The sequence below is a fragment of the Nicotiana attenuata genome, unplaced genomic scaffold (assembly GCF_001879085.1).
Source record: "Nicotiana attenuata strain UT unplaced genomic scaffold, NIATTr2, whole genome shotgun sequence".
Lineage (NCBI taxonomy): Eukaryota > Viridiplantae > Streptophyta > Magnoliopsida > Solanales > Solanaceae > Nicotiana > Nicotiana attenuata.
Window position 1 is genome coordinate 242,629 of NW_017671074.1, and position 26,758 is coordinate 269,386.

Here is a 26,758-nt window from a genome sequence, read left to right on the forward strand (position 1 = left end):
CTACAGAAAGTTGTTACAAGGTTCAATACCATTACTAGAGTTTCTTACAGAGATGATCCAACAATCATGGCATGGGAACTCATTAATGAGCCACGTGACCAAACTGACTATTCTGGAAAAACTGTTAATGTGAGTCTTAAGAAATAAATTCTTATTTCATTTCCAAATTAGTTATTTAGAAATATCAATGACTGACTTTTTGCTGTAAAATTTTGATTTTTTACTGATATTACTCTAGGTTTGGGTTCAAGAAATGGCAAGTTTTGTGAAGTCACTAGACAACAAACACTTGTTAGAGGTAGGAATGGAGGGATTTTATGGCGATTCAATTCCTGAAAGAAAGCAAGTTAATCCTGGTTATCAAGTTGGAACAGATTTCATCAGTAACCATCTTATTAATGAGATTGATTTTGCCACTATCCACGCTTACACTGACCAATGGTATATTTAACATCTTTTCTGCGCTAAAAAAATCAGATATTCTCGTTACACCATCAATGAATAAAATTATTTTTACATTTACAGGGTATCCGGACAGAGCGATGATGCACAATTGGCATGGATGGAAAGGTGGGTTACAAGCCATTGGCAAGATGCAAGAAATATACTAAAGAAACCTCTAGTTCTAGCTGAATTTGGAAAGTCTAGTAGAGGTCAAGGATACAATCTTAGTTCAAGAGACACATTTATGAGTAGTGTATATAGAAATATCTACAATTTGGCAAAAGAAGGAGGAACTATGGCAGGAAGTTTAGTATGGCAACTCATGGCACAAGGGATGGAGAATTATGATGATGGTTATTGTATAGTTTTGGGACAAAACCTTTCAACTACAGGAATAATTTCAGGTCAATCGCAGTCCATGACGACATTGGCTCATTTGGTTCATTGAGTGAAGGCATGAAGATGATCAATAATTATTTTTATGATTTTACAATAATCAATTTATGATAGGATTGAGTGATCTCAAATCCATGATTTTTAGTAATAATTCCAGATCGCTCACATTATCAAACATGTGAAGCTGATTAAACTCAAGAATATATGTAATTGCATAAATTGTTTCTCTCTCAGATACCATATATCGATCTTCTTTTAATTAATTTACTCTTAGTCTTTTATATATCACTTGGGGTGCGATCTTTCCCCGGGCTCTACGTGAATACGACAAGCTGTATTTTTTCTCTCATATACCACAAGCAAATAGAATACAGGAAACCAAAGGCGATCATTACCTACAATTTATTGGTCCTTACCAAAATCTCCAAGGTCTTAACCAAATTAATCATCAAGATATGAAAATGTTTATGGAAATGTTGTTTAATTGTTTGGTTATTCTTTCAAAATCCCCAAGGTTGACGCATTAAAATTGCTATCCTTCTGTTGTCATTATCGTTAAATTTTTATATAATTAAACCGAATGTCTATATTAAAATTATCATTAGTAGAGAATGTAATACATAATCAAAGGATTCAACTGATCCCAATATTTTTGATACTGAGTGTAGATACATATATGTCAAAAGTCACTAAAAAAATTAAATAATTTAAAAAATTGAACTTGTATTTTCAAAAAAATAATGAGTTTCATGGAAACCTAGATTAAACATTGAGTCCACAGTGATAGTGCAACCATCTTCTTGACATCCTGGATACACAACAAGTGAAGGAGCAAAATGATACGAACCAGACTAATTCGAGCTAAGAACAATGAAAGGAAGAGAAACCTAAAGGGTAAAAGTAGAAGAATTACCCTTGAACAGATTATCTAAGCTCAACTAATAGTTGAATGTAATTGAAAGAGAAGAGAGAAGACTCGTTTTATTGATTTAATATCCAAAAGACTGAAAATTACAATAGAGGAAATCAACTATATAGGGGAACATTTTGGCTGGGAAAGTTAGTTACAACTGAATTTTGGAAAACTAACCCCTTTAACTTCTAACGACTTCTAACTAACCAGCTTGGAATTGAGCTATTAACCACCCTATTGCTGGAATTGTAATATATGGATTAATAATAAAGAGATTAATTAATAATGCAGGAATTGCAGTGAAGAGATTATTTCTTATGGAACGTTTGAACTTTATATTAAAATCGGATATATAGAATAAATTATAAAATATAAGTTTATTGAAGATTGTTATTGTGGCAGAATTTCTAACTAGATACCGTCACAAACTCTGTTTTAAAAAATGAAAAAGATAAGATTTACTCCCTCCGTTTCAATTCAGATGATGTAGTTTGACTCGGCACGGAATTTAAGAAAAAGAAAAAATCTTTTAAAACTTGTGGTCTTAAAAGCTTAGGGGTAAAAGCTTTATAGAGCCATGACGTTTGTGTGGTTAGAAAAGCTTCTCGATAAGGGTAAAATAGGTAAAATGAAGAGCTTAAAGTTGAATTATTTCCAAGTGTATCATCTAAATTGAAACAGAAGGAATAACAGATATGAGAAATGAGATCGGAGGGCATGAAGTTTAGCATTAGCCTATTCTAAGATATACTACAATGGAAATATTTTGACTATGATGTATTTACAAATTAGAGTCAGCTCATAAGCAAAGAAATATACCGAGTGCTAGCTATGCATGTTCAAGAAATTTACATCTTCACAAAAACTTTACAACAATATTTTACACCAAACCATACTAGTTAATTCTAGAATAAATGATATATTGAGGTAACGAGCGTATACATCAATTGATCTTAAGTGATCAACATATGTGTCAAACCCAAATGTCATGTAATGATTGATTTGACATAAACACTAGGTGTTTTCGTATTTCTGATACCTTATAGCTTCACAGATACAAGTCATTTTCTCATTACTTTGGGTCTCTCATTTTCGATTTTTATTGACATTACCATTGTCGGATTTCAAAAAAAAAAATGGGCTTCATTTTTTAAGCTTCTTATTGCCCGCAGGATTTCTTTCCTCTATATCATACTTTGGATTTATTGACAACCAATTCTAAGTAGATCCTCCCTTTTCCTCGCTCCACTTCGTTTCACTCATTTTTCTCTTTTCTTCTGCCTGCAAAAAAGTTATGAGATTGGTTTTGTGTGCGTTAGCGATCATCTGTTTGAGATATATGTCATTATGAATTGCATCATCTGATGTTGCTGATCACGCTTAAAAATATAGAAGGAGATCTTTGTGTATGGTTCTTGAAGAGAAAGAATCCTTAATTATTTGGGTTTTCAATTTTTTTATGCACTTGGTTAGTTTTGGATAGAAGTTGGTAAGTTTAAGCTTATTTTGGATATTTCTGTAAGTTTTTCTTACTTTAAATACATTATTTATTTTGATGGTTACTTAAATTTTATTGTATCATATTTTTAAATCTGTTGTTATATAAAAATAAAAAGTGTGACTTTATGTAACCACTCATTTGATGTGGTTGCATTATTACTTTATTTCTTTTTCTCATCTTCTTCATTCTCTTCCTTATTATCAAATAATCATATTTATCCTTTATCTTATCTCCAAATATAAAAACTTTAAATCACAATCAAAATAAATTTTATATTTAGAATAACAATACAATGTACCATCCAAACAAGTTGTAAAAGGGAAAAAGAATTATTCAGTGCAGCTTTAATCAAAACGCGCTCCATTAGATTCGCAGACAGCGACTGACGATTCTTTATCTTCTTTGCATTTGCTATATTCTCTATATATTTATTCTTCTTAAAACCCTTTTACAAAGAAAAAAAACCCAAAATTAGTGCAAAAATTGAGAATTAATGGCAACTCTAGGAGGACTTCGTGAGGCAGGAGGATCTGAGAACAGTCTTGAGATCAATGATCTTGCTCGCTTTGCTGTTGATGAACACAATAAGAAACAGGTCCCTCTTTTTTGCTTTTTCCTTATTCTCAAACAACGAGTTATATTTTGTTTTTTCTTCTTTTTTCCCCTGTTTGTGAATTTGTTGGAGCTGACCTTTGTTTTTTATTGTGGAATTGATTGTGTTTGTTCCTCTTATTTTTACGTGGGTTTGCAATGTGTTTGTCAAATTTCCCCATCATTTATAGTAATGATTTAATAGGTAATGATTAAAGAAAATTTCAGTTAGAGTTTCATCTTTTTGAATCTTGAATGTTGAATTGCATTTCATAGCAGAGGCGGATCCAATATATGAAGTTTATGGCTCCTAATGTAATCTCAAATTAATAGACAATAATAACTAGGTTCACAATTAGATATTTAGTGAATTTTTAATAGATATACAGAATTTAGGCAAAAGTTATTCGGTTCCAAGGCTGTCTCATAGTTTTGGAACAAAGTGAGTACTAGCTTATAAGTTGCTAAACTAATTGAGATAAGCTTGTACAAATGTTCAAACTTCTATCTTGTTAAGTTTACATGCTTGAAATGGGCTTTTTTCATTAGGATGTGGCAGTTTAGATAGTGCTTGTTCATGGTGGGAATGAGAGCCAAGAGGAGAAGAGAAGAGCTGCATTCATCCAAACAAAAATAACAAAATAAGTATTTTAGTTCTTTTGATGCACATATTTATGCTTTTGACCACTTTAGTAAGTCTAAAAAATTAGGGCAGCCCGGTACACTAAGCTCCCACTATGCGCGGGGTCCGGAAGGGTCGGACCACAATTATTGTACGCAACCTTGCCTGCATTTCTGCAAGAGGCTGTTAACCTCCTGCTTAAATCTTTGCTAGTGTCTCTGTGATTAAGCATGTACAGTGACAGCCTTTATCTTCTTTGCACTTCGTCACGACTGAGATTGATTGCTTCAGCACTCATGGGCCACTTTTCTTGCTTTTTGAACAATATTCTATATCAGAATGCACTTCTGGAGTTCGGAAAGGTTGTTAATGTGAAGGAACAAGTGGTTGCTGGAACCATGTACTACATAACACTGGAGGCAACTGAAGGTGGTAAGAAGAAAGCATACGAAGCCAAGGTCTGGGTGAAGCCGTGGCAGAACTTCAAGCAAGTTGAAGACTTCAAGCTTATTGGGGATGCCGCTAGTGCTTAACAAGTGCTAAATGAATGCATCTTATGCTTGTGAAAATAAAAGTAACATAGTTTCGCTTGCGAGTATTTGAATATCGTAACATAAGCTTTTAACTATGTCGTAGTTTTAAGTTACAGTCCCTGTAACATTAATGTTCCATATTTCATATTATATGGTCCTCCATATGATAGTTCTATGCTATATCTTGTATATGTACTGCTTTTCTATTGCTAATATATCTGAGAAGCATAAGCAATTGCCAGTGGTTTCTGAGCTTAGCATGTAGGTCAATAGCCAGCATTAAAATAATTATAGTGAATCTTCATATTAATGAATGCATTCAGGTCCCCTACCGAAGGGGAGCCTTGGCGTAACTGGTAAAGTTGCTGCCATGTGATCACGGGTTCGAGTCGTGGAAACAGCCTCTTACAGAAATGTAGGGTAAGGCTGAGTACAATTGACCCTTGTGGTCCGGCCCTTCCGCGGACCCCGCACATAGCTGGAGCTTAGTGCACCAGGCTGCCCTTTTATTTAGGTCCCTACTAAAATTTTCAAACAACATGGATAATTGTTTCCTCAAGCTGTTTGCTTTGCTTTGGTGTAGTATACTCAAACATTTGGTTTCTAAATGCTTTTCAATAGGTTGGTAAATTTTGTGATAATTGTACAGATTGAGGATCTGTAGCTGTTATGAGTTGTTGGTTGGGCTGGATGGATCAGATTTTTCATAATTATTCATAGATTTACTTCTTTTGTGCTTATTATCCTGTCATTGCAGGTGTTAGACATTTAGTACAGAAATGCTAAAAACTCGTTTGTAGCAGTTGATTTTGTCACAGTTTCATTCTCAGGTTTTTCTGGCTATATGAAATGTTTATTCTTCCACCTCCATGCCATCCATGAACGCGATAATTAGAGTGGGGGAATGAAAACATATAATTAAAGACCTTTCCTGTTTGTTCTGACGTTACTTGCGTACATTTTCTTTTGACTTTTGTGCTAACCAAGGGAGGAGCTACAACAGGCGAATGGTGGTCGCGAAGGTGGTCAGTTGAACACCCTTTGTTTTTGCTGGAAAATTATATTGTATATATAGGTCAAATATAAATATTCTTAACGAAATTCTTGGCTTCACCACTAGTGCTAACAAGGTAGCGGTTTTGTGATGTTGATATGTAGAGAGAATTAGGTAACGGAAAGGCACTTTGTTGCTATACAAGAAATACCGAGTATGACATGACATGGAGTAGTATAATGTTAGATTAGTAAAGAACAAGGAATAGGAAAAAACACTTATTTTAGGAATTGGAATGCAAAGTTTTAAATTCTTAAAACAAATATGAATCATCAAGAAAAAGAAAATGGTACACAAGCTATCAACGGTTTTATATAACTTTTGTCTCCAAAATTGTAGTAACTTCGTTAAGTATAAAGTAGTTGAGCCTTCATCCCTTTAACTTCCGGTAACCATAGAATCCAACAATAACATTCGACGAACAACCAGAGGCGGATCTAGAACTTGAAGTTTATTGGTTCCTGCAGTGATCTCAAAGTTAATATACAACAATAACAGGGATCAGAGTCAAATATTTATAGATATTTTCGAATTTCTTAGTACATATATAGAGTCTGAGCAAAAGTTGCTGCGTTCACGTGAACCTGTAACTTTCTTGCTACATCCGCCTACGCGAACAAGAACAACTACTGATATGGTCAAATGCTACTGAACTTTATAACTTTTTTCTTTCAAAACATATATGGAAGTACCTGATGTCTTGTCGTAAGGTCGTTCGATAACATGAAGAAAGCTTCTGTTTGATCTTTTTCAATGCTGCTACAACATCAGTCATGTTCATCCTTTCAACTGCAATATTAGCTGTGCAATTCATGGCTAACTCCATGATTGCAGATACACATTGCAGCTTTTGACTTAAGTTTTCTTCATCTAGTGTTAGTAAGTCGGCATCTATGATATTATTCAGCTCATCAGGAAGCGAATTATGTACGTAGCTTCTCAAATTCAAATCTCCCACGAACATTTCATCATTAGGTTTCTTCTTTATAAAGGTTTCCAGGAACATGATACCATAACTATAAACATCAGACCTCTTGGATACAAGGCCTTCCGAACCATACTCTAAACAAGAAAAAATAAAACAATATGTCAGCAAATAAACTTATTATGCATTAATCAATTACATTGTACAAAGCTAAATAAAGAATTTGAAGGGGAGCCTTGGAACAATAGTAACATTGTTTCCGTGTGACCTATAAGTCATGGGTTCGAGCAGTGGAATCAGCCATTATTGATGCTTGCATCAGGGTAGGCTGTCTACATTACACCCCCTTTGGGGTGCGGCCCTTCCCCTGACCCTGCGTGAACGTAGATGCTTCATGCATTGGGCTGACCGTTAAAGTTATGTAAAGAATTTACCTGGAGCAATGTAACCAAGTGTGGCAAAGGTTGTAGTGTGAGCAATAGATTCTTCCTTAGTCAAAAGTTTGGCGATGCCAAAGTCAGTTAGGTGTCCCACCATGTCATTGTCAAGTAACACGTTGCTAGGCTTCAGATCACAATGAACAACCGGTACTGAGTAACCATGATGGAGATATTCCAGAGCAGAAGCAACATCAACCATGATATTCAATCTTTGCATTATATTCAAACAATAATCTCGCGAATATAGCAACTTGTCTAAGCTCTCATTTGGCATGTACTCAAGTATCAATGCTTTAAAATCCAAGTTACAACAACTGCTTATGATCTTGGTGAGATTTCTGTGGCGAAGATTCCGCAAGATTTCACATTCTATATCAAAAGTTTGAAATGTACCTTCCATCTGTACATTAAAAACTTTAATAGCAACTATCATCCCATCTGCCATTGTCCCTTTGTAAACAGAACCAAAACTTCCACTACCTATCAAGTTATTTCCATCAAATCCCTGAGTTGCTCTTTGAAGTTCATAGTAAGAAATTCTTTGTGCTGCTATCTCAGGTGACCACTCATCTTCAATATTGACTGTTTTACCCCGACGTCTCATCAATATGAAAACTATTGATGAAACAACCCCTACTACAAAGATAACCAAACAGGCAACTAAAATCCATATCAATCTTCTTTTCTTTGAATTAGAACGACATGGGAGGACATGCTTTTGAGGGTTACCGCATAATCCTTTATTCGACATGAAAGATTGGAAGGGAAGATGAACAAAAGGCCCTCCACTCGGAATTTCCCCGTGTAACCTATTGAATGAGACATTAAAGGAGTCTAGTTGCTTAAGTTCCTCTAATGACTTTGGAATCACACCAGACATATTGTTATATGAAAGATCCAATGCTTCCAAATTTACGAGTTTTCCAAATGTCTCAGGAATTGATCCTTCAATTCTGTTATGAGCCAAAGATAGTTGAGTCACCTTCAGTAGACTTCCAAATTCTAGTGGTAGAGAGCCATTGAAGAAATTAGACGACAAGTTCAACTTCAAGATGTCTTTGAGATTCCATAGACTTGAAGGTATGCTAGAAGTGAAGTTATTAGAATCAAGATAAACCTCCCTTAGGGAAGTCAAATCCCCTAAACATGTAGGAATACTTCCCCACATTTGATTTTGTGAAAGTTTTAGAAAAAACAAGCTAGATAGCTCACACAAACCATTTGGAAAAGGACCACTTATTCTATTTACACCAAGTGAAAGTTGTTGAAGGTTTGTCAAAGAACTTATCGTCGTCGGGACAATGCCAGTAAAGTCATTGTCTTCTAGCTCCAAAGAAGATAAATTTATCAAATTTCCAATTTCATTTGGAATATGGCCCTTGAGGTTACAACCTATCGCCGAAAACCATTGAAGAGAAAGATTGCCAATAGACTTTGGAAGAACTGCATTTAGGGGATTGAAAGATAACCTCAAATCTACTAAGTTTATCAAAGGAGTAATAAAGCTCAGTGTTGAAGTTTCACCAGCAAAGGAGTTGCTTTGTAAGTGGAGAACTTCAAGAAGTCTTAAGTTTACTAGAGATTTAGGAATGGGACCTGTAAGTTCATTTCCACCCAGTCCAAGAACAGTAAGCTTAGACAAATTTGAGATGGAATTTGGTAATATACCATTAATATTGATTTCACCTAGAAATATTCCTTCAATATTAGGTAAACCATGGCCTATAGTGGAAGGAAGAATACCTGAAAAGTGGTTATCTGATAGTGAAATAGATACAAGAGTAGAGATATTGAAGATACCAATTGGGATAGAACCACTAAAGTTATTCAAATACAATGAAAGGTCCACCAACTCTTGAAGGTTACTAAGTTCATCTGGAATTACACCTGCAAAAATTAGTAAAAGTGAATGAAAAGCAGCAATTATGCTTGCATTAGGGTAGGTTGTCTACATCATACCCCTTGGGATGCAGTCATTTCCCGTACCCTGTGAACGCGGGATGCTTTGTGCACCAGGTGTGTGTGTGTATTTATATGACGTGGATTGGATATTTTTTCGGTACCTGTCAAGTAATTATTTCCAAGATCAAGTGCGGTAAGCATAGTCAAATTTCCAATGTCTCTTGGTAAAGGTCCTTCAAGCATGTTTCCACTCATATATAGAAATTCAAGTGATGAAATGTTGAATATGGTTAAAGGGATCGAGCCCTTTAACTTATTTTTTTCCATGACTAACAGCTTCAAGTTATAAAGATGACCAATCTCATATGGAATTGTGCCTGTCAAAAGAAATATCACATTAAATAAAATCATATATTTAACAAGAGCTTAACTCTATACAATATTGCTCATAGAAAATCAAACCAACTATATATAATTGACAATCGCTGAAGTAACATATATTGTGCTAGTTTACGTTAAGTAATTTTTAATATTTTAAACCTAATTATTTCTTTCGTTCCAATTTGTTTGTGCTTTTCTCATTGTTTTCATAGAATTTTCTTGACTCATATCTTTAGCTTTCAATGTCCGATTCTTGGTTGCATAACTCCACTCTTAAAATTGATTTCAAGAAATTCATTATGATCGCCACCTCCTTGTACCGAAGGCTCTTCGGTAAGAGAGGGGCTTGCTATCATAACTTTTTCTCCCGGTGTATTTGAAAAGTCAATAGAAGAAAATTATAAGCTTGAAGAAAAGAGGAAAAAAAACCTTGGATGATGCATACATCAGAGGTTTATGGGAAAATATAGATATTTTGCTATCACTAGACCTGGCATTACCTATGATGTGGGGTTGGTAAGCTAGTATACGCATGCTCTGATGACTCTTTAGTAACCCAGGGTAATCCCACCCCTTCGGCGCTTTATTAGCCGTATACCCCCTCCATTCCAGGTCCAGATATTCGTCAGCATCAGTTTAAGTAGCTTAAGTTTTTTGAAGAGAAAAGGTAGAGGCGGAAGGGTGGTTGAAGCATAGGTACTTTTTGAGTTGGATTCGAACCTTGAGGCTTCCAAGAGAGTGAGGGAGAGTATATATGATTGGAAAAATGAGAGAAATTTATAATTCTGATAGAATGTCTGATGTTAAGGCTCCAGTTTAAGCCGGAGGAGCCAATGACATGTTGCAAGCTATGATGCAATAAATATTAACTGATTTTACAGGTACATAACTTGTAGAGGGCTAAACTGATTGTACCAGTATCACCAATTGTTCCAGCACCAGTGGTATAACAGATTCAACCTCCAAATGGAGGAAAAGGACTTTAATGAGGAAAAATATTTTCTAAAACTCTCTTTCTATCTTCCTCACCGCATCCCCACCCTCACCCCAATCACACCATTGCCGCTCCAATTCCCAAACTCCCGACTCACTACCCCCATTGTACCCTCTACCCACCCTCCAACTCCCTGCCCCGACTAACCTCCCCTTCCCCAACCAACCTCCCGCCCTGTCTCAGCACTTACTCTTCCCTAGGGCGAGGTTGGGATTGGGGTTGAGATTTGGGATCGGAATTAGGTTTCGAGGTCGAGGTTGGAGTCAAGATCGAGATCGGAGTCGGAAGAGAGGTTAGGGCCAGGTGGGGTGCTTAGGTGGTTCTTCGATGGATGGCTTTGCTGGAGGGGTCTCTCTCTTTTCTAAGTGTAAGGGCTCAAACTCTAGATTTCTATCCAGAACCCTCTACCTTCCAGTGCCAACACCCATTCCGCCAAATCCTCACCATTCACCTCATCCACATTTGTCAAGCATGCAGTAAGGGGATCCTCAACCGTCAACGCCTCATCATCAGACTCTACAATTACGTCCACTGCATCAATAAGAGAACAATTTGGGAACTCACTTGGTCGCCTCATCGATTTCTGCACATTGAATATAATTTCTTCATCATTGAGCCTCATCTTGAGCTCCCCAGTCTCGCAATCAATCAAAGCTCTCCCCGTGGCCAAGAATGGTCGTCCTAAGATTATAGGAATTTCTTCATCCACTTTGCAATCCAAGATTACAAAATCTGCAGGGAACACGAATTTCCCTACCTGAATAAGCACATCATCAAGGATCCCAAATGGACGCTTCACAGTCCTGTCGGCCAGCTGCAACAACATAGAGGTGGGTCTAGCTCTCCCAATGCCCAACCTCTTATAAATAACCAGGGGCATAAGATTAATGCTGGCCCCTAAATCACAGAGTGCCTTAGCAAAGGCAAAGTTCCCAATAGTGCATGGAATTGTAAAGCTACCTGGATCAGATAGCTTTTCAGCAACAGGTCTAGATACCACTGCACTACAGGTCTGAGTAAGTGTCACTGTGGACAAGTCTTGAAAGTCAAACTTCCGAGACATCAAGTCTTTCATCATTTTAGCGTATCCCGGCATCTCCTTTAAAGCTTCAATCAATGGAATGTTTACCTGGATTTGTTTGAGCATCTCCAAGAACTTTTTATACTGCTCCTCCTTTTGATGCTTGGCCAACCTTTGTGGAAATGGTGCAGGAGGTCTTTTCTTCCCAATCACTTGAGATTTCTCTTTCTCAGCTACTGTTTCAACTACTGGCTCAGCTACTGTCTCAGTCTCTTGCTGCATATTCTTTTCTTCAGGTGCGGGCTGGACTGTTACCTCTGTCAATCCCGTAGACTCATCCAGCTCAATGGGCACTGGAATGAGTGTCTCAGCCTGTATGTTTTCTCGAGCTCTCTCTTGCTCAACATCTAGATCCCTGCCATTCCGGAGACTCACCGCCATCAGCTGCTTTGGGCCCTGATCTTTTGGATTGATTTGGGTATCTGCAGGTAATGTCCCTTGAGGACGATTGTTAAGTGACATTGAAATCTGGCCCACTTGTACCTCAATATTTTTGATAGCTGCATCATGTGCATCCACCCTTTCATTTATCTTAGCGTTGGACCCAATAACCTGCTGCATCATTGCTTCAAGTCTTGCAAACCCGTCTTCCTGTCTTCCACCCTGCTGTTGCTGAGGTGGGTGGTACCCTTGCTGCTGATTGTTGTACCCCTGTGGTCTAGGATACGGTGCCATGTTGTTGGGGGGTCTCATGCCTCCCATGTTTCCGGCGTTATACTGTGGCTGAGGTGGCCTGTACTGCTGCTGAGTCTGCTGACCCCAGTTCTGATTACCTTGCCTCTGACCCCCATAGTTAGCCACATAGTTCATATCTTCAGGGTGCTGATGATGATGATCATGCTCTGTATTCCAAGGATTACCAATTGGCTGGCTAATGCAAGATGTGCACAAGCCCCCATTGGTAGTATCTACTATATGAACCTGCTGCTTCTGCCCTGATTCCTCCACCTTTTTGGTGAGGATGCTCATTTGTGTCAAGAGAGTCGCCATATTTTCAGCCATTGTATTAGAAGGATCAAGAGGCACTGAGTGCACCACTGGAGTGATAGGTGCATTCCTAGTTGTCCAACCCGAATTCTGCGCCATCTTGTCGAGCAAATTCTGACCTTCTCTCCAAGTCTTGCTCAAGAATGCCCCACCAGCAGAGGCATCAACGATATTCTTCATGCTGTCTGACAGTCCCATGTAAAACCGTTGTCCCAACATCTGTTCTGGAACACCATGGTGGGGACACATAACCAACATTCCTTTAAACCTGCCCCATGTCTCGTGTAGTGTCTCCATTGGTTTCTGTTTGAAACTCACAATCTCATCAATTTGTTGAGCAGTTTTGTTGGGCGGATGGAACTTGTTGTGAAATTGCTTGACCAACTCATCCCAAGTTTCTATAGAGTTTATGGGGAGCGAGTTTAGCCAAACCTGAGCAGCTCCTGTCACCGAGAATGGAAACAATAATAGCCTGATTGCTTCCGGAGTCACGTTGGGTTGCCTTTGAGTTTTGCATATAGACAGGAAGTTCTTCAAGTGCTGCTGAGGATCTTCTGTTTGTGTCCCAGAAAAGAGTCCCTTGTTCTGCAACAAGTGTAGCATGTTATTTGTGATCTGGAGCGATTCAGCTTGTATTGCGGGCACAACAATGGCAGTAGCCAAATTGTCAGCTGTTGGTTGTGCCCAGTCATATAATGCACCCTCAAGCACAGGAGGTGCCCCTTCCCTGGCATTTAAGCCAGCTTGCTCATTCCCGACGTTTCCGTTGGGATCGTTTACGTCTCCCATGTTAATTTCGATTTTGAGTGTTTGTTGGGATTGTTGAATTCTTTTGTTGGCACGGTTCAGTGCCCGGAATGTTTGCTCGGGGTCTGAGAGTCCTTCAAGTAGTTCTCCAGTCCTCGTAGACTTTCTAGGCATACACCTGAGCACCCAAATCAACAACCGTTAAATTTTCAATGAAAAATTTTGTAGAGAGAAAACTGTCTACAATAAGAATCTTTGTATTACTGTCAATGGCAATTGATAATTCCGTTAACTCCCCGGCAACGGCGCCAAAATTTGATCACGCCCAACTATGCCTTATAAAAAGGACTCTGCGGACGTTGCAAATATAACCCGAGTATTACGCCCAGGGTCGAATCCACAGAGAGTTAACCTATCAACCACTATCTTCAGACCCACTAATTCTTCAGAACCAGCTTCCCAAATATTCAAATCTCAGTTGAATGTTCTTTAACAACTATGCTTGCAAGTAACTAAATAGCTGTAAACTAAACTAATAAGGTTGTAAACAATTATGATAAAAAGCTAAGGCAATGATTTCCCCTATTGATGGAATCCCTTCTGTTTATGCTCATACAAATTTACCAACACATCTCTATCAATCATGAACGCTAATCTTACCGTAAATCTCTCCCGAGTAATCACAGTAATTTACTATTGCACTCTCCCGAGATACACTAGCTTACTTTATTTAGCACGATTCACTTTAGATTACACCCAAGGATTCGTTATCCCTAATCCCGCCTTTAAACCCGCAATTATAGATTCCTCTAATAATCTAGGAGTGGTGTTGTTCAACAATACCCTAAATATGCACTCTTTTCCAAGTTATGCACACTAAATAGGCACAGCTAATTGAGGATCCTGTCAATTAACTACAACAAACACGAAGTTGAACAAATAGAGATTAAACTAGCAATTTGTATTCACATAAACAAGAAGTTCATCACCCAATAGGTTCCATCAAAACCTTAGACAAGGAATTTAGCTACTCATGGCTATGGGAAAATAAACTAAGATAGAATTCATCATAACTAGCAATAAAAATCAAAGAAAAGAAGAAAGATGTTTTGGGTGATCTCTCACAATTGTTTTTCCTTGTCAAGATACTCTAAAATTCAATACATGCCTCTCTTGGGCGAAGTCTAATGTTTTAAATAGGGTTTAGGTCTAAAAATCCCGTGTTTTACACTTTAGTCCCTGAAGTTTTCTGCTTCCGCCGCGGTTCTGCCGCGGTCGCGGTCAAACCGCGGCCAAATGCCTTCTCTGAATCTGAATTTATCCGCAGCTATCTTCCACCGCGGTTCTACCGCGGTCGCGGTGGAACCGCGGTCAACCTAGTCCTCTGAATCTTCAGGCCTGTTTTGCGTGGTTTATAGTCAAATTCACCTATCATCAGTAGTATACTCAACATTTATTTCTAAGTACTTCTCAATAGGAAGGGGAGCCTTGGAACAACGGTAAAGTTGTCTCTGCGTGACGTATAGGTCACAGGTTCGAGTCGTGGAAGCAGCCATTAATGCTTGCATTAGGGTAAGTTGTCTACATAACACCCCTTGGGGTGCGGCCCTTCTCCGGACCCTGTATAAATGCGAGATGCTTTGTGCACCAGGTTGTCACTAGCACTTGGTGTTGGTAGTGCTTGTTTTTACTATTTCTTTCTTTCTTCTTGAGCCGAGGGTCTATTGGATACAACCTCTCTGTCCTTCCAAGATAAAAGGTAAGGTCTGCGTACACACTAGCCTCCCTAGACCTCACTTGTGGGACACTCACTGGGTTGTTGTTGTTGTCGTACAGATTGAGTATCTGTAACCGTCATGAGTTGCTGGTTGGGCTGGATGGATCGAAATTTTCATAACTCATTCTTTTTCTTATGTTGACGTGAAGATGTAGATATACTTCTTTTTTGCTTATTATCCTGACATTGCAGGTTTTAGACATTCAGTACAACAAACTACAGAAATGCTAAAACATATAATTAAAGACCATTTATATTGTTTAATGGTTTCATTTATATTGTTTAATAGGGTTGCTCTGACTACCATTAATGATTTTCAATAGCCAATAAACTCATTTTTCACATTCTTTATTTACTTTTATAATGTTATTCTTTAATATTTTCTCACTCAATTATCACACACATCTTTTGCATCAAAATTAATTGCTGTCCTTAATCCTTATACTAGTTTTGGCACATTAAAAAGAAACACAACTAGAGTAATAAAAAAAAAAAAAAAGCATTTTATACGAAAATGTGCTTCAAAATTACATATGCATTCAAAGGAGTGTTATTTCACATCCATCCAACACAAAAAGAGAAATGATTACAATGAATCCTAGAAAATACTATTTAATAAGTAGTGGCGATTTTCTTGGAATGTTAGGTGATGAACCAATTCTTCAATACAATGCCTAGAGAACAAGAGAAGTTTAAGGATTAGAACAAGACGCAACAGCAAATGGTAAAAGCAGTGACAGTAAGTAAACCATGACTTATAGATTTAGTGTCTCGTCACTGAATTAACCTCAAATTTGAAGAAAAAGCATAATAGTAAAAGATATAGTAAAATGTTATGAAAGGATAATTTCATAACCAGCAAACCTCCATCATAGTAATGATTAACACAAGAAACAAACTATCACTTCTTGTTTTTTTTCTGAGAATTGAAACATATATTTTATATAATTGTAGCACAAAGGCTGTGCTAAGGCAATATATACAGATATCAAAAAGAGAACAAACAATTACTTCTTCTTTTTTCTTTGAGAAGGAAACAGATTTTATTACACAAAGCATATAGAGCCTTCTCCTTGTTTCTTAAGACACCCCGTGCCATAATTACTACTGCATTACAGTCAGCTACAGTTTTCTATAAGCAATACTCATCTCCAGCTTTTGACTGCAGTTTTTGCTTAAAAATCACTAGCAATATTCCCGACACACAGTTTTCAGTTAGAAAAATATCCCTATAAGCGACACGTATGTCAGGCTTTTGACCTGCGGTTTTTGCATACACATCACTAGCAATGTTTTTGACCCATAGCTATTATACTCAGATAAATATCCCGGAACGAGAAAAGAGAGTATGCTCATCAATGACCTGATCCTTTTTAAAATGACAAGTTCCAAATCAAGAATGAGACTAGCAACTGAAAATTCATACCTTTACAGGGTTAAGCTTTGGGAGGCCTTCGGGGAAACGTTTTTCAAGCTCCTGTACTGCAAGCAAAATACTTTGCCTTGCTTCCAAAGGCCGAAGATCAGAAGGAACAGATATTCTAAGTTTGCTGAGAGAAGAAATTAAGGGTAACTGAACAGGCACCTACAAATTGGAATACTGTGTCATGTCCCAGAAACACGCTCAAGAGTACAACTATTGCTCATGATCTAATTCACCTGTGTGCAATATATGACTTTTGGAAAACTACAACACAGCAGTATTATGTACTCACCACATGCATTTCTCCCTTTTCCCGGGGACGAGGGACGAGGGTCGAGGGGGACATGGTTTGGATCGAGAACCATTTTCACTGGAACCCAGAGAGCAATGAAGCAAGGTATCCACAATATAGCCAGTTTGACACGTGAAGCAGAGAGGGCAGCAGGCAAAGAACCCAATGCTGCTGGAGGCTTCTTCACCACATTGACTACAACACCCCAACCCCAATCTTTTCCACCTTTCCGTACGTTAACCCGCCATTAACAATGCAATGCTCAGTGTCCGTGCAAAAGATAAACATGAACCCTCAAATGGAGTTACCAAAAAATGTATTAGGTGAATGAATTTCCAGTCAATACAAACAGCAATACGAACAAAATACCATAGAAGTCAGTGGCGGAGAGTGAGAATTTAAACAAAGGGATTCAAAAATGTCACACCTGGGATATGAACCTGTGACCTAAAGCATATCTTTAACCCCTCCTCCACTTTACAAGAACTTTCCCTTATGCCAAGGGGATTCAACAATTTAAATATAACAAACAAAAAAAAAACTAGTTTTTGCCCTTTTGTATAAAATTTTCCGACAAAGGGGATTCAATTGAAACCGCTCCCAGATAGAAGCAACTTTAGCATGGACGGTTCCCGTTCGTGTGGGCCATCTTTACTATGTTTGAAATACACAGACTCGCAGCAATGACATTTCATCAGGAGAAATGGACTCCTCTGTCTACTTATGCACTTCACTTTCTCAGTATGACTTGGACATAATCAAATATAGAGCATCTTGCAATTCAACATTAACCCATCATTTACTAAACTTTTAACCTTAGCTACTCAATGTCCCAACTCCCATAACACGTTCTGAACTTCTACTTTACCCTCCTAATGTCCCAATCATGTTTTGACAGGTGAAACAGAGGAGTAATGAGACCAAGCAAAGGAAAATTTGAATAAAAGAATCAAGAGAACTTCCTAAAATGGTGAAGGTGGAATCTGAATGAAAGGTCTGCGAAATGCTGGTTTGGTGTGAATCGCCGGCGAGAACCACCACTGGTGAAAATGGAGAAGATAAAAGCATCGCAAAGGCAAGCTAAGAGCAGATCTAACAAATAAAGTGACAAAGCATCGCAAAACCAACCGCGAAATCGTAGATCCAAACAAATATCTATACATACATAAGCAAAAGGAGAGAAATCTTTGTAACACTATGGTTCAAAATACCAACTCACTTCTTTCAAACAAAGCAGCAAGAGAAGAAATTCAGAGAATTTATCAAGAAGATGCATTCTCTTCAACATTATATTCAGCCTTTCGCACGGTGTTCATGAGTAGAATTCATTCACTAATTCCAGAGGCAGTTGCTAACTCTATTTCTGCCTTCAGAAAACACTTTCAGATTAACCTTAGAAATTTAGTCGGTTGAGTTGTAAACGAATACATAACAAAATGGCAAATTTGAGAAGAAATCACTAGATCGAATGAAATTGCGAATACGATAATTTTTACCACCTGAACTTGCTTCAGACATTGAACCAACAGAACATATTAATGAGAACTAATAGTGAGACTAACTGAAGCTTACCTAATGAAAGAAAGTAGCAATCAAACAGAGAAACAACAAAAAATTAGACCGCGAGTAGTGAGTACTTAATACCCTCACTGACTGGAGCGCAAATAAGCTCTTTTCCTTGAAGCTAAATGAGAAATTCTACTTTTGCTTTGAAAAATCATGAATTCTTTACCTTTTTTTTCCTTTTCTTCTCAGCATATATGAATCTAAAACTTATATGTAAAAAGTTTTATATTCTTCAAACAAATATGGATCATCTAGAAAAAGAAAATGGTACACAAGCTATCAACGGTTTGTGAAGTATGAAGTAGATGAGCATCCATCCTTTAACTTCCAATAACTATAGAATCCAGCAATAACATTCGACGAACAACCAGAGGCGGATCCAGAATTTGAAGTTTATTGGTTCCTGCAGTGATCTCAAGTTAATACACAACAATAACTGGGATCAGAATCAAATATTTATAGATATTTTAGAATTTCTTAGTACATGAGTATATAGAGTCTAAGCAAAAGCTACTGGGTTCACGTGAACCCGCAACTTTCATGCTACATCCGCCTACGTCGAACAACTACTGATATGGTCAAATGCTACTGAACTTTATAACTTTTTTCTTTCAAAACATATATGAAAGTACCTGATGTCATGTCGTAAGGTCGTTCGATAACATGAAGAAAGCTTCTGTTTGATCTTTTTCAATGCTGCTACAACATTAGTCATGTTCATCCTTTCAGCTGCAATATTAGCTGTGCAATTCATGGCTAACTCCATGATTGCAGATACACATTGCAGCTTTTGACTTAAGTTTTCTTCATCTAGTGTTAGTAAGTCGGCATCTATGATATTATTCAGCTCATCAGGAAGCGAATTATGTACGTAGCTTCTCAAATTCAAATCTCCCACGAACATTTCATCATTAGGTTTCTTCTTTATAAAGGTTTCCAGCAACATGATACCATAACTATAAACATCAGACCTCTTGGATACAAGGCCTTCCGAACCATACTCTAAACAAGAAAAAATAAAACAATATGTCAGCAAATAAACTTATTATGCATTAATCAATTACTTTGTACAAAGCTAAATAAAGAATTTGAAGGGGAGCCTTGGAACAATAGTAACATTGTTTCCGTGTGACCTATAGGTCATGGGTTCGAGCAGTGGAATCAGCCATTATTGATGCTTGCATCAGGGTAGGTTGTCTACATTACACCCCCTTTGGGGTGCGGCCCTTCCCCTGACCCTGCGTGAACGTGGATGCTTCATGCATTGGGCTGACCGTTAAAGTTACGTAAAGAATTTACCTGGAGCAATGTAACCAATTGTGGCAAAGGTTGTAGTGTGAGCAATAGATTCTTCCTTAGTCAAAAGTTTGGCGATGCCAAAGTCAGTTAGGTGTCCCACCATGTCATTGTCAAGTAACACGTTGCTAGGCTTCAGATCACAATGAACAACCGGTACTGAGTAACCATGATGGAGATATTCCAGAGCAGAAGCAACATCAACCATGATATTCAATCTTTGCATTATATTCAAACAATAATCTCGCGAATATAGCAACTTGTCTAAGCTCTCATTTGGCATGTACTCAAGTATCAATGCTTTAAAATCCAAGTTACAACAACTGCTTATGATCTTGGTGAGATTTCTGTGGCGAAGATTCCGCAAGATTTCACATTCTATATCAAAAGTTTGAAATGTACCTTCCATCTGTACATTAAAAACTTTAATAGCAACTATCATCCCATCTGCCATTGTCCCTTTGTAAACAGAACCAAAACTTCCACTACCTATCAAGTTATTTCCATCAAATCCCTGAGTTGCTCTTTGAAGTTCATCTTTGTGCTGCTATCCTCAGGTTGACCACTACATCTTCAATATTTGACTGTTTTAACATGAAAAACTATTGATGAAACAACCCCTATACAAAGATAACCAAACAGGCAACTAAAATCCATATCAATCTTCTTTTCTTTGAATTAGAACGACATGGGAGGACATGCTTTTGAGGGTTACCGCATAATCCTTTATTCGACATGAAAGATTGGAAGGGAAGATGAACAAAAGGCCCTCCACTCGGAATTTCCCCGTGTAACCTATTGAATGAGACATTAAAGGAGTCTAGTTGCTTAAGTTCCTCTAATGACTTTGGAATCACACCAGACATATTGTTATATGAAAGATCCAATGCTTCCAAATTTACGAGTTTTCCAAATGTCTCAGGAATTGATCCTTCAATTCTGTTATGAGCCAAAGATAGTTGAGTCACCTTCAGTAGACTTCCTAATGTATTAGGTATGTTGCCAGATAATTGATTCCACGAAAGATCTAGAAGTATTGCAGCCTTGAGATTTCCAAATTCTAGTGGTAGAGAGCCATTGAAGAAATTAGACAACAAGTTCAACTTCAAGATGTCTTTGAGATTCCATAGACTTGAAGGTATGCTAGAAGTGAAGTTATTAGAATCAAGATAAACCTCTCTTAGGGAAGTCAAATTCCCTAAACATGTAGGAATACTTCCCCACATTTGATTTTGTGAAAGTCTTAGAAAAAACAAGCTAGATAGCTCACACAAACCATTTGGAAAAGGACCATTTATTCTATTTACACCAAGTGAAAGTTGTTGAAGGTTTGTCAAAGAACTTATCGTTGTCGGGACAACACCAGTAAAGTCATTGTCTTCTAGCTCCAAAGATAATAAATTTATCAAATTTCCAATTTCATTTGGAATATGACCCTTGAGATTACAACCTATTGCCGAAAACCATTGAAGAGAAAGATTGCCAATAGACTTTGGAAGAACTGCATTTAGGAGATTGAAAGATAACCTCAAATCTACTAAGTTTATCAAAGGAGTAATAAAGCTCAGTGTTGAAGTTTCACCAATAAAGAAGTTGCTTTGTAAGTGGAGAACTTCAAGAAGTCTTAAGTTTACTAGAGATTTAGGAATTGAACCTGTGAGTTCATTTCCACCAAGTCCAAGAACAGTAAGCTTAGAAAAATTTGAGATGGAATTTGGTAATATACCATTAATATTGTTTTTCACCTAGAAATATTCCTTCAATATTAGGTAAACCATGGCCTATAGTTGAAGGAAGATTACCTGAAAAGTGGTTATCTGATAGTGAAATAGATATAAGAGTAGAAATATTGAAGATACCAATTGGGATAGAACCACTAAAGTTATTCAAATACAATGAAAGGTCCACCAACTCTTGAAGGTTACCAAGTTCATCTGGAATTACACCTGCAAAAATTAGTAAAGGTGAATGAAAAGAACTGTCATATTTTCCCAGCGTCTCCATGTAATCTATAGGTCACGGGTTCGAGCCATAGAAGCAGTCACTAATGCTTGCATTAGAGTAGGCTGTCTACATCATACCCCTTAGGGTGCGGTCCTTCTTCGTAACCTGCATAAATGCGGGATACTTTGTACCCCGAACTACCCTTTTTACATATATTTTTTTTTCCAGATTGAAAAAGGGAGCCCGGTGCACTAAGCTCCCGCTATGCGCGGGGCGCGGAGAAGGACCGGACCACAAGGGTCTATTGTAACCAGTCTTACCCTACATTTTTGCAAGAGACTGTTTTACCACAAGACTTGAACCCGTAACCTCCTGGTCACATGGCAACAACTTTACCAGTTACGCCAAGGCTCCCCTTCATTTTTTTCCCAGAAAACTTAACTGTAAAATAACGTGGATTGAATAATTTTTCGATACCTGTCAAGTGATTATTTCCAAGATCAAGTGCGGTAAGCATAGTCATATTTCCAATGTCTCTTGGTAAAGGTCCTTCAAGCATGTTTCCACTCATATATAGAAATTCAAGTGATGAAAGGTTGAATATGGTTAAAGGGATCGAGCCCTTTAATTTATTTTTTTCCATGACTAACAGCTTCAAGTTATAAAGATGACCAATCTCAGATGGAATTGTGCCTGTCAAAAGACATATCACATAAAAAATCATTACTGTAACTAGAGCTCAACTCTATGCAATAATGGTCATAGAGAATCAAACCAACCATATATAATATATTTGCAGTTGACAATAGATGAAGTAACATACATAGTGCTAGTTTACATTAAATAGTTTTTAATATTTGAAATCAATTTGTTCGTAAAAAATAGGCATTTTTAGCATCCAAGAAGCTTAGCAAACATGCTATAAAAATTCTCTCTCTATATATATATATAAAAGAGGAGTCTTGGCGTAACCGGTAAAATTGTTGCCATGTGAAGGTTACGGGTTCGATAAGACTGCGTACAACAGACTCTTGTGGTCCGACCCTTCTCCGGGCTGAACCCCGTGCATCGCTGTAGATCAGTGCACCGGGCTGCCCTTTTTATTATTAAAATTGAACTTCCCAAAAAATGGTAAACACATACCTTCTAACGTATTATTTCCAAGACTTAAATCTTGCAGCAACTGTAAGTTCCCTAGTTCTCTTGGAATTGTTCCATCTAAGTTATTTTCCATCAACTTTAAAACTTGAAGTTGTGAGCATTCAGAAATGGTTCTTGGTATCTTTCCACTTAACTTATTAGAATTAAGATCAAGCTTTCGCAATCTGGGAAGGCGACGACACAAATCAGATGGAAGATCACCACTTAAACCAGAATTTTCAAGTTCCAAATCTTCTAGTAATGAGATGTTGAATATAGATAACACATTTGAGCCATTGAGTTTATTGAATCCAAAGCTCAACAATCTCAAATTCTGAAGATCAGTAGCTATTCCTCTAGGAATATTTCCTTCCAAATTGTTGTAACCTAGTTTCAAGAATTCAAGATTCTTGATTCAAGAGATAGAAGAAGGAATGAACCCACTGAAACTATTCATTTCAAGAGACAACATTCAAATATCACCCGAAAACGAAGGAATTTGACCAGTTAAGTAGTTGTCACTAAGATCAATGGCTCTCAATCTTGGTAAATGAGAGATTTCTGGTGGTAATTCGCCATGGAAATAGTTGTGGCTTAGATCAAGTGAAACAAGAAAAGAGAGATTTCCAAGTTGGGGTGGGATAGTACCATTAAACCCTAAACCTGAAATATTCAGTACAGTAACTCGTTGATGACGAGAACCACAAGTGATTCCAATCCATTTACAAACTGAGGTTGAAGAAGACCAATTTGTTGAAAGAATGTTATTAGGATCTGAAGTGATGCGCGCTTTCAACACCAGAAGAGAAGATTGATCAGTGCTTATATTCATCGCTAAGCATGTTGTTATAACGCGAAGAGATATTACTAAAAATACTAATAGCGAAAAGGCGGAGGTGGAGGAGGAGGAGGAGGAGAAGGATAAGGATTTCTCCATTAAAATTAAGATTTTCCTCCGTTAGATCAGATCGGAGATCATCTCCGTCGAGATCGTCTAGTTTCATCCATCAAATTATAGCCAAGTTCTATAGATTCTGGCAATATGAAGTATCAAACGACTAGTAATTAAGAAAAATGCTTCTGGGTCTACTTATATGGAAGTATGTTGAGGAAAGAGGAGTGACTTAAAGCTTGAAGGGTATTTTAGTCTATTTACACTTAGCTAGATTAGTTAAGTAGGTAGGTGATAAACTCACGTGTAAATATATACACATATCATTGTACATCATTTTTAGAATTAATGAGAAGCAGTTACTATTTTTCATTCCTTCTCTGTTTTCCTCTCTACTCTTATTTCTTCTCTTCTTCTCTTCATTAACCTAAGCTCAGGCATGGCTGCTCTCCCATAAAGTTTAGCATGGTATCAGAGCCTTGAGCTCAGAATCGAAGCTCAAATCGATCCAAAAATTTCTCTTCCTCATTCATTTAAGTTTCTGTCAATTTGAATCAATTGCAATCACAATTGCTTCCAGATCTGAGAAAAATAAAACCCTAGAATAAGTTGACAATGGCGATTGATGATGAGAATGCTACTGTCACAGCTGAGACTACTTTGCATGCATCATCGGACGATGAGTTCAAGGAAGGAGTTACAGTTGCAGTAACTCATCCTCTGTATTTGGCACCTGGTGATACCAGCGGAATCTCCTTGATCTCATTTCGGTTAACTGGAACTGATAACTACTCTCTATGGTATAGATCGATGCGAATTGCCTTGTTAGGTCGTAATAAGCTGGGAATTGTTGATGGTCAATGGCCAAAGGAGAGGTTTCGCGAGAAATACTGGTACCAATGGGAAAGGTGTAATGCTATCGTACTATCGTAGCTGATGAACTCAGTTGCTCCATCACTAATCAGTGGCATAGCCTATGCTACTAATGCACAAAAGGTGTGGCTAGATCTGCAGGAGAGATTTGACAAGGTAAATGACACTCGATGTTACAATTTACACAAGGAAACTGCCACTTTGTGTCAAGGTACATCCTCTATCTCTGTTTATTACTCAAAACTTAAGGATCTCTGGGATGAATCTGAATCTATAATACCTACACCTGGTTGTGATTGTGTAAAGACAAGGGAGTTTATTATGCATCTACGAAAACAAAAGGTGTATCAGTTTTTAATGGGCTTGAATGACTCCTACTCACAAGCTCGGAGCCAAATTCTCATGATGAAGCCTTTGCCTACAGTAAATCAGGCTTATGCTATGCTTATGAGTGATGAAAGTCAACGAACTGTAGCTGCATCTGCTAGTATATTAGGTCCCCCTCCTATTATGAACCCTAATAGCTATGATTCCACAGCACTTTATAGTGCTAAGTCTAATTCTAGTTCAAGACCTAAAAGGCACTACAATGTTCAGTGTGACTTCTGCAAAATGAAAGGTCATAGTAAGGAGAATTGCTACAAAATCATAGGCTATCCAACTGATTTTAAGTCTAAGAGGAAAGGGGGAGCTAGTGCACACAATGTCATGGTAGAACCTGGTTACTCTATGCCTTTTTATGCTGAAAATACTTCTCAGGGTACTCCTTTGCAATCATTGCCTACAAATTACAGTCATTATCAGCCTATGAGTCAAGGTGGTGGAAACTATAGGGGACAAGGAAGTGCTAGTGCTCAAGTTCAGGGTAGTTCTTCTATTCCACAAGCCAGCAATGTTACAAACTCCCAATCCACAGCTCAGGGAGGTGCTTTTCCATTCACCAAGGAACAATATGAGCAAATTATGCAGATCCTCAACAACAATCACAATCACACTTCTGCTTCCACTTCTCAGGCAAATGTAGCAGGTACTCACATTGCTCTCCTGGCTTCATCACCTAGTCTGCAGGAATGGATCATTGATACTGGTGCCACAAACCATATGGTTTCAGACATTAACATGCTCACTAAAACATCCTTAACTGCTCCTAGTGAGCCAAGACAGGTGCTACTACCTAATGGAGATTTTACTCAAGTCCACATATTGGAGACAGTAATATTTCTGACAACAATGTTATTAAAGAAGTTTTCTATGTGCCTCAGTTCAAATTCAACCTGTTGTCTGTTTCAAAGGTGACAAGAGACCTAAAATGCTTTGCCTCCTTTTATCCTGATTTCTGTGTATTCCAGGATCTCTTCAGTGGCAGGGTGAGGGAGATTGGTAGAGAGAGAGATGGCCTATATTTTCTGCAGAAACATGGTGCAAAGAGACTCACTGCCATCTCACTGGCTGCAGCTGGAGTTAAAACACACAGGAGGAACTCTACTATAGATGTTAGCTTGTGGCACAAAAGATTAGGTCATGTGTCTAGTTCAGTCCTTAATAAATTGTTCCCTGCAAAATTAGCAACTATTACTGATATCCTCAATAAATGCACTGTGTGTCCATGTGCTAAGCAGACCAGACTGCCCTTTCCTAATAGTTGCATTAAAAGTACTGCTGCTTTTGATCTTATTCATGTTGATGTGTGGGGTCCTTACAAACAGGCAACAGTTGATGGTCATAGGTATTTTCTAACTGTAGTGGATGATTTCACTAGAATGACCTGGTTATTTCTGCTAAGGCTAAAGTCTGATGTGTGTGTGGTATTGACTCAGTTTATTGTGTTTATTCAAACTCAATTCAACAAAGTTCTCAAGACAGTCAGATCTGATAATGGTTCTGAGTTTGTAAACTCTACCTGTCTTGCTCTATTTCAAAAATATGGCATTGTTCATCAGAAGACTTGTGCATACACTCCTCAGCAAAATGGAGTTGCTGAAAGGAAGCACAGACATATCCTGGAGGTAACTAGAGCCTTGAGATTTCAAGCACAGATTCCTAT

The 26,758-nt window shown here is 37.7% G+C and overlaps 5 protein-coding genes across 5 annotated transcripts in view; 2 read left to right on the forward strand and 3 right to left on the reverse strand.

Annotated features, from left to right (window-relative positions):
- The window catches only part of LOC109205696 (mannan endo-1,4-beta-mannosidase 1-like), a 3,513-nt gene extending 2,621 nt beyond the window's left edge, over window positions 1–892 (forward strand). Inside the window, exons 2-4 of the mRNA XM_019368437.1 lie at window positions 7–129; window positions 239–441; window positions 526–892. Of these exons, the coding sequence (XP_019223982.1) occupies window positions 7–129; window positions 239–441; window positions 526–892 (693 nt within the window). The remainder of the gene's footprint in view (window positions 1–6; window positions 130–238; window positions 442–525) is intronic.
- A 2,706-nt stretch (window positions 893–3,598) lies between these two features.
- On the forward strand, window positions 3,599–5,247 carry LOC109205711 (cysteine proteinase inhibitor A-like). The gene is made up of 2 exons (XM_019368456.1): window positions 3,599–3,849; window positions 4,806–5,247. Exons 1-2 carry the CDS (start codon window positions 3,748–3,750, stop codon window positions 4,998–5,000), a joined length of 297 nt encoding a protein of 98 aa, XP_019224001.1. The 5' UTR covers window positions 3,599–3,747; the 3' UTR covers window positions 5,001–5,247.
- A 1,012-nt stretch (window positions 5,248–6,259) lies between these two features.
- On the reverse strand, window positions 6,260–17,154 carry LOC109205709 (receptor kinase-like protein Xa21). Its single transcript, XM_019368454.1, has 6 exons — window positions 17,004–17,154; window positions 16,715–16,873; window positions 9,483–9,698; window positions 7,414–9,306; window positions 6,747–7,116; window positions 6,260–6,515 (listed from the first exon to the last, which is right to left on the reverse strand). Exons 3-6 carry the CDS (start codon window positions 9,646–9,648, stop codon window positions 6,506–6,508), a joined length of 2,439 nt encoding a protein of 812 aa, XP_019223999.1. The 5' UTR covers window positions 9,649–9,698; window positions 16,715–16,873; window positions 17,004–17,154; the 3' UTR covers window positions 6,260–6,505.
- Window positions 17,155–17,247: 93 nt separating this feature from the next.
- LOC109205698 (probable LRR receptor-like serine/threonine-protein kinase At3g47570) lies at window positions 17,248–21,091 on the reverse strand. The gene is made up of 4 exons (XM_019368438.1): window positions 20,501–21,091; window positions 19,869–20,412; window positions 19,202–19,571; window positions 17,248–18,972 (listed from the first exon to the last, which is right to left on the reverse strand). The coding sequence occupies exons 1-4, from the start codon at window positions 21,089–21,091 to the stop codon at window positions 18,963–18,965; spliced, it is 1,515 nt and encodes a 504-aa protein (XP_019223983.1). The 3' UTR covers window positions 17,248–18,962.
- A 7-nt stretch (window positions 21,092–21,098) lies between these two features.
- On the reverse strand, window positions 21,099–23,423 carry LOC109205710 (probable leucine-rich repeat receptor-like protein kinase At1g35710). Its single transcript, XM_019368455.1, has 3 exons — window positions 22,953–23,423; window positions 22,287–22,502; window positions 21,099–21,811 (listed from the first exon to the last, which is right to left on the reverse strand). The coding sequence occupies exons 1-3, from the start codon at window positions 23,041–23,043 to the stop codon at window positions 21,594–21,596; spliced, it is 525 nt and encodes a 174-aa protein (XP_019224000.1). The 5' UTR covers window positions 23,044–23,423; the 3' UTR covers window positions 21,099–21,593.
- Between the last annotated feature and the right edge of the window lie 3,335 nt (window positions 23,424–26,758).

Bases quoted from the DNA above. Each gene is read 5' to 3' on its own strand.
- LOC109205711 (XM_019368456.1), top strand. From the start codon at position 3,748: ATGGCAACTCTAGGAGGACTTCGTGAGGCAGGAGGATCTGAGAACAGT. The intron at 3,850-4,805 runs GTCCCTCTTTTT...ATTCTATATCAG, and splicing joins ATGAACACAATAAGAAACAG to AATGCACTTCTGGAGTTCGG.
- LOC109205709 (XM_019368454.1), bottom strand. From the start codon at position 9,648: ATGGAAAAAAATAAGTTAAAGGGCTCGATCCCTTTAACCATATTCAAC. The intron at 9,307-9,482 runs GTACCGAAAAAA...TAATTTTTGCAG, and splicing joins TGGAAATAATTACTTGACAG to GTGTAATTCCAGATGAACTT. The intron at 7,117-7,413 runs GTAAATTCTTTA...TTTCTTGTTTAG, and splicing joins ACTTGGTTACATTGCTCCAG to AGTATGGTTCGGAAGGCCTT.
- LOC109205698 (XM_019368438.1), bottom strand. From the start codon at position 21,091: ATGTGGGGAAGTATTCCTACATGTTTAGGGAATTTGACTTCCCTAAGA. The intron at 20,413-20,500 runs GTTATCTTTGTA...ACCTGAGGATAG, and splicing joins GGATTTTAGTTGCCTGTTTG to CAGCACAAAGATGAACTTCA. The intron at 19,572-19,868 runs GTAAATTCTTTA...TTTCTTGTTTAG, and splicing joins AATTGGTTACATTGCTCCAG to AGTATGGTTCGGAAGGCCTT.
- LOC109205710 (XM_019368455.1), bottom strand. From the start codon at position 23,043: ATGGAAAATAACTTAGATGGAACAATTCCAAGAGAACTAGGGAACTTA. The intron at 22,503-22,952 runs GTATGTGTTTAC...GTCTTTTGACAG, and splicing joins TGGAAATAATACGTTAGAAG to GCACAATTCCATCTGAGATT. The intron at 21,812-22,286 runs GTATCGAAAAAT...TAATTTTTGCAG, and splicing joins TGGAAATAATCACTTGACAG to GTGTAATTCCAGATGAACTT.